Source organism: Etheostoma cragini, chromosome 19 (genome assembly GCF_013103735.1).
Source record: "Etheostoma cragini isolate CJK2018 chromosome 19, CSU_Ecrag_1.0, whole genome shotgun sequence".
Taxonomy (NCBI): Eukaryota; Metazoa; Chordata; class Actinopteri; order Perciformes; family Percidae; genus Etheostoma; species Etheostoma cragini.
This window is the reverse complement of record NC_048425.1, coordinates 18,406,173-18,413,002: the sequence shown is the minus strand read 5'-3', so window position 1 is coordinate 18,413,002 and position 6,830 is coordinate 18,406,173. Positions and strand designations below refer to the sequence as shown.

The window sequence follows — 6,830 nt, the reverse complement described above, 5'->3', positions numbered from 1 at the left end:
ACATACTATAACATGTATTTAAAAAACAACTTTGTAGCGTATCATATAAGAACATTCTTCTCAATTTACTTTTTGGCTAGAATCAAATTTAGAAAATATTTTCTATATTTGATTCTCAAAGAATGTGAACTTTTCCCAGTAGTATTAATCATTTAACTTAATTTTCCCCTCCATAGTATAATACTACATTCTTGGTTTCCAGCTAAATTGATTGATTGTTTTGAGAGTTAAAGTATTTTCCAATTATTTTTCTGAATTCACAAGCCTATTAATAGACATTCTGATTATTATAATCGACATTCCCGGAATGTATAGAAGCCTATTTTCTACAGCCATTTAACTACAGACCCAAATCTTGAAACAAATGTGTTAGCGGGATAAATATTGTGCACATATAGGAATTATTACAATGCATGTGGGTTAACAGCCATGTTGTGTCCCATTGAACATTGAGGAAACTAGAGTTTCACGCATTGATGTGTAATAATTACACACATTTTCCCCGTGGAAGAATTTTCCTTTTGCTGTAGTAGAAGTGACATGGATTCCTTACATGCGTATCTACATGTGTGACTTTAAATATGTATTTCATTAACAAAGAAAGTTCAAATTCCAGCAAGTTTTCTGTCGGAGTCGCATTTCATACTGATGGTGAGTTCACTGACATGTTAGTGACGTCATTCAACTTCCGCTAGCATTAGCGGCCGGTGTTTGTTGACAGCAACGCCGCTTAGCGTAATTCTACTGCGGTAGTTTCATCGTGTTGTCGGGTCAAAATGGCATCGTCGAACTCGTACAAACTCAGGTGCTCCATCCCGGGCCACGAAATGGACGTCAGGGGACTCGCGTCTGCTGTTTCCCCAGAGGGAGCTTTTGTTTCGGTGTCCAGAGACCGAACCGGAAGAGTCTGGGTACCTAACTCAAGGTAGCTAGCACGAGCCTGCTAATGGCTAACTAACTGTGGTGGTTGGCTAGGATATAGTTCAGTTTATAAGTTAATATGTTATCAGGAGAAGTATTAAGCCAACTAACAACCCCCCAGGGAGGTTACTTACTATGAAAACATCCGTGTTAACGTTGGTAACGTTAGCTAAGTTAGCTAGTAAGCGGTTTGCTAACGTTTAGTCAAATTAGCTTTGTCATTCATTCAACTGCTGCTCTCAATATACACAACGCGGATGGTCGAGTGCGTGCTAAAGTCCACCAGATTAATCTGTGTTTGGTCTTTTGTCTGTTAGTTCATGTACTGACCTTTTTTGCAGTTATGACCACACACTTGTCAACCACTTGTTCCAACACTAGTAACTCCGTTCCCTTAAGAAGTCTTTCTCTGTTTCCCCTTCTCCTGACAGCCCAGACAAAGGTTTCACAGAGATGCATAGCATGTCTGGCCACTCCAATTTTGTATCCTGTGTATGCATCATTGCACCTAGTGAAACATATCCTCAAGGACTCATTGCCACAGGTGGAAACGATAATAACATATGTGTTTTCACGATGGACCAATCACAGCCCCTATTCACTCTCACGGGTCACAAAAACACAGGTGAGTTGTTCTGTACACTCCCAGAAAAATCTAATTTCTCATGCTTTCATTTGACATTAAGTCAAGCATATCTGCAGTTTATGTGGTTTACATGTCCAATGCTTTTTGCTATACTTAGTTGTGAGAAATTTGCCTCAGTGTGCTCATTCCAGCTTTCTTACGTTTAATCTCCATAGTTTGCACTCTGTCTTCTGGGAAGTTTGGGACACTTTTGAGCGGTTCCTGGGACACCACAGCCAAAGTCTGGCTCAATGAGAAGTGCATGATGACCTTGCAGGTATGCTGTTACTCTGAACTTCTCTTGGGAGACTTTTCCCTAAGAGGCAGTTTGTCAAATGATGTCTTAGTGTCTGTGCACTTTTACAATATGTTTTGATATTGATTTTCGTCTATGCAACTGTAACCACCCCAAATCTCGGCGTGTTAATTTTGCTACAGGGCCACTCTGCAGCAGTGTGGGCAGTGGTCATTTTACCTGAACAAGGCCTTATGTTGTCTGGATCAGCAGATAAGACCATAAAGCTTTGGAAAGCTGGCCGTTGTGAGAAGACATTTACAGGTGAGAGTTTGCACGTGGTTGATATAAAATACAAAAATATTTTTTATTAGACCAGTGTGTGAATAAAACTGGCTGTGGCCTCTTATATCTGGTTATTGTAAGAAGTCCACCATCAGTCCTTTTTAACTTTAACTGCTTTTAGCCAACAAAACTGATGTGAATGAATGAGTGAAATTATGTCAGATCAAAAATACCAATAGTAAATTGTATCATTATTTGGGCTAATCATGTTAATCAAATCCACTATAATAATTCAAAGCACTTGTCTGGGGATCAATGAGCTTTATGTTTAAAACCCATGATTGAAACCTGTTTTGCTTCCCTTTTAGGCCATGAGGACTGTGTACGGGGACTGGCAGTGATCAGCAACATTGAGTTCTTCTCTTGCAGCAATGACACGAGTATCAGAAGGTGGCTGGTGACAGGCGAATGTGTACAGGTCTACTACAGCCACACCAACTACATCTACAGCTTAGCTGTCTTCCCCAATGGCAACGGTTGGTTTATTTATATATGTGATATTTAAATCCCTATGGAAGACGGTTGGGTGGGTGGGTGTTTATTGAACTAGCATCCATTTGTTTTCCTGCTGTAAGATGGTAGCTGGCTCACCCTGAGCTTAGACTGATGCTTTACCCCCTTAGATTTCATAAGCACAGGAGAGGACAGGACATTGAGGATATGGAGGCAGGGAGAGTGCTCTCAGACAATCCGTCTGCCTGCCCAGTCTGTCTGGTGCTGCTGCATTCTCCCTAATGGGGATATAGCCATCGGGGCCAGGTAAGAACTGCATTTGGCGTGCTAATGTGAGGTCAACACATTATCAATTTCTCAATCGTGTCACACTATAAATGTTTAATCACCCTTTCCTTCTACCGCTCACTGCTTTCATTTCTGATGTTTCTGACTCATGCATTTCCACAATGTGGTGTAGACTCATCAATGAACATACATAGTACAGTAAGTAGTTTTGTGGCTTACCCGGTTGCTGCTCCTCTGCCCACAGTGATGGCATTATCCGCGTGTTTACCGAAGCTGAGGACCGCATAGCGAGTGCAGAGGACCTGCAGGCTTTTGAGGATGAACTCTCCAAAACCACCATTGACCCCAAGACAGGCGAATTCGGAGACATTAAAATGGAGGAACTTCCTGGAAGGGAACACCTTGTTGAGCCTGGTACGAAAATAGACTGAGATGCATTAGATCATAATCGCTGTATTTGGTGTTTCTGGTCAACAGTTAAGTCCGATGGTGAATAAGTGCCATTGCTATTTGTGCGTCAAGATTTGTTTGCCTATTCCCTCCAGGGAATCGTGACGGACAGACACGTCTAATTAAAGATGGAGAGAAGGTGGAGGCATATCAGTGGAGTGTCAGTGATGACCGCTGGATGAAAATCGGAGATGTGGTCGGAGGCTCCAACCAACAGACTTCCAAGAACGTGATGTATGAAGGAAAGGTAAGACCCAAGCTTATTGAAACGGCAAACTATGGACGCATGCATGGGTACAGTACAAGATAATGACTCTGGGTCCTCCCCTCAGGAATACGACTACGTCTTCACCATCGACGTGAATGAAGGAGGGCCGTCCATGAAGCTGCCTTACAATGTGTCAGAGGACCCTTGGCTGACAGCGCACAACTTTTTGCAGAAGAATGACCTCAGCCCCATGTTCCTCGACCAGGTCGCCAATTTTATAATAGAGAACACCAAAGGACATGTGGTGGGACCCGCCCAGCCGGCTGGGGGTGACCCATTCACAGGTAAGTCCAAAAGATACATAGCTACTTTTTTTCTCCATTTCAGCTTATATACTGTACATGTTTTATTACAATATTTAAAGGTTATTAGGTTGAATTTGTATTTTCCTTGTCTCTTAATCCCACAGGAGGAGCTCGGTACATCCCCGGGGCTTCTGATCAAGGACCCGGCTTTGGAGCTGATCCTTTCACAGGTACAGTACGTTTACGTAAAGATTTTTTCACTTGAAATCCCCAGAGATGTTCTTTTTACACTCTTTTTTTTTTCTCCCCACAGGCTCTGGTCGCTACATCCCAGGATCGGGTCCGAACCCACGTGCTCCTTCAGGTGTGGCAGATCCTTTCACAGGTGAGTTACCAACCAAAAGAACCTCTCTTGAACCACTGAGATACTGAGCTCATAATGTTTGTGTGTTGAGTGAAGACCAGGCATTTGTTTGTTCAGTGGCAGACCCATGTACACATTTCTCCTATTAATAATCTTTTAATGTTGAGCTGTTTTACTCATTGAATGAGCTCACACTCCTCTCTCCTCTGCAGGGGGGGGTGCCTATTCCTCCGCAGCCCTCAGGCAGACGGCAACTAACATCTACTTCCCCAAGACTGACGGCGTGACCTTTGAACAAGCAAATTCCTCGCAGATCATGGGTGAGCATTTTAAGTATGGGTTTGATGATATGTCGCTACAGTCCACATGTGTCAGTTATGAATGACAAACATTTCTAAGAACTTTATTAAGGGATTTTAGCTTTTTGTCAAAAAGCCCTCAACACCTTTTTTCAGTTTTTTCCTGAGTCATGAGGCTCTATGTGAACGCATTATTTTCCTGCCTAAGTTAGTTTTGATTATGTCACATTTGAGTTTTCTGGATTTATCTATCTAGTCTCTGCTCTGACCTGGTTTGTAGTGGGTGGGGCTCAATTGGGGGAAAAGGTGATTCAGGAATAATGAATCAGAATCTGATGACAGTTGGTGGGCGTTAAGTCATGAATATATATATATATTTTTTTTTTAAAGCCTAAGATTTGATACCAAATACAAGCGTCTTTAAAAGTAAACATTTCCAATTAATTTCATGTCGTGAAGATTTTGTACCAAAGCTTCACTTGGTTCACTAAAGCTTCTTCACTGTGGGTCAATGACTTGTTCTTTCCACACCAGCCAAGGTAAAGGAGCTAAATGGAGGCGCCCCTCTGGAGCACAAGCTCTCCGACGAGATTCTGGAAAGCCTCCAGAGGCTGCTGGTGTCTGTCTCTGAGCCCAACTCCTCCATGTCTCCCCCAAGCATCCAAGAGATCAACGTGCTGTGGAAGGCCTCTCACTGGTCTGAAGGTACCACAACAGCATTCTATGATAGTTCTCTTTTTTTCCATTTCATCTTTTTGTATTGAGTATTATTATTTCTGCCCAGTAATTACCAAAAGCACAAAGCTTAACATGATTCAAGGTTCTTTAGTTCATTACTGTTAACTAACCAAACTTTCCTTTCCTCCCCCCTGGACAGACCTCGTGTTTCCAATCCTGGACATCATGAGGCTGGCAGTGCGCCACCCACAGGTTAATGAGACTCTCTGTGGAGAGGCGGAGGGAGTCCAGCTGTGCAACCACCTGCTGAGCCTGATGAGGCCCGAGGGGCGCCCCGCCAACCAGATGCTGGCGCTGCGGACTCTGTGTAACTGCTTTAGTGGCAGGCACGGCCGAGCCCTCCTCATGGCCCAGCGTGAAACAGTGCTATCGCACGCTGCCGACCTCGCCATAATCTGTAATAAGAACATCCACGTTGCTCTGGCCACTCTGTTGCTTAACTACGCTGGCTGCCTGTACGGCCAACCCGATCTCGAGGCCAAGGCCCAGTGCCTGTCTGTGGCCAGTAGAGCTCTGGAGACGGTACAAGACAAGGAGGCTGTGTTTAGGCTGCTGGTGGCCTTGGGAACCACTGTGGCCTCAGACCAGACAGCCCAGGACTTGGCGCGCTCCCTGGGGGTCACCTCTCAGATTTCCAAGTACTCCTCAGTGTCTGATCCATCTAAGGTGGCCGAGTGTTGCCAGCTGGTTTTAAAAGAACTACAATGATGTAAATGATTAGAAAAAAAGAGCACTTGTTTCTTACCATCACTCTGTTCTGACTCATCACTTGTAGTGGAGACTGACTTAAATACATGTATGTTCTGCAATAAAAAAAGGACAAATGAAATCTGAATATTCTTAGCCTGTGTTTTTATTACTGCACCACCTTTCAAAAGCCCTTTGACTCATTTGTTGAGTAAATGTAGGATTAATTGTATGTAATAATGGCTTATAAATATTTATAAACTATGAACAATACACTATTTAAAGTTAAATATACACTTAATGGCGTGCCCTTAAACATGTTTAATTGTGGTTCATACTGCCATGTCACACATGATGAATATTTTCAGGTAAGATGGCTAACCTGCAGTCTAATATTTCTTCTAATAAGCTTGGTAATGGCGGTCTTGGTTTATCAACTATGAAAACGAGCCGAGGCTTGTATGTTTCTTCACTTCTTTGTTGGATACATATCCTAAAACCTGTTCCCCTTGTCCAACATTGAGTAAAATTAGTCATCTTTGTATCACGAGATCCTCCCTTAAAACAAACATAAGGTATTTTATTGTGTTACTTCTCAGTTGACTGGTTAAAGGAAGTTAGAGTGAAGTATTGAGCTTTTATTGTGACGGAAAACGGAAATGGTAAAACGCCGTTATAAGTGGTTGTGTTGTTTGCATGAATGTTTTAATTCATGTTGTCCTCGGGTCAAATTTGACCCGTTTTTAGTTTTTTTACTCACAAAAAAATGGTTCTTTGAAAGCCCTGAACATGTCAACCTTAGAAATATCAAATATCTTGTGAAAAAACATCAAAAAAGCACCCACAGCATTGAAAAAGTGTCAAAAATGTCGAAAAAAATGGTAATAGTGCAGGAAAAAAACGTAATTTTTT

At 42.5% G+C, this 6,830-nt stretch overlaps 1 protein-coding gene across 2 annotated transcripts; it reads left to right on the top strand.

Moving 5' to 3' along the window:
- Nucleotides 1-664: 664 nt before the first annotated feature.
- plaa (phospholipase A2-activating protein) lies at nt 665-6,066 on the top strand. 2 transcript variants are annotated; one of them, XM_034856469.1, is made up of 14 exons: nt 665-925; nt 1,353-1,546; nt 1,723-1,823; nt 1,985-2,105; nt 2,435-2,602; nt 2,750-2,885; nt 3,112-3,281; nt 3,413-3,564; nt 3,650-3,869; nt 3,995-4,060; nt 4,144-4,215; nt 4,407-4,514; nt 5,028-5,198; nt 5,371-6,066. In XM_034856469.1, exons 1-14 carry the CDS (start codon nt 777-779, stop codon nt 5,937-5,939), a joined length of 2,397 nt encoding a protein of 798 aa, XP_034712360.1. In that variant the 5' UTR covers nt 665-776; the 3' UTR covers nt 5,940-6,066. The 2 variants fall into 2 exon arrangements, with proteins under 2 accessions (XP_034712360.1, XP_034712361.1); XM_034856470.1 differs by lacking the exons at nt 3,995-4,060; nt 4,144-4,215.
- The last annotated feature ends 764 nt before the right edge of the window (nt 6,067-6,830 follow it).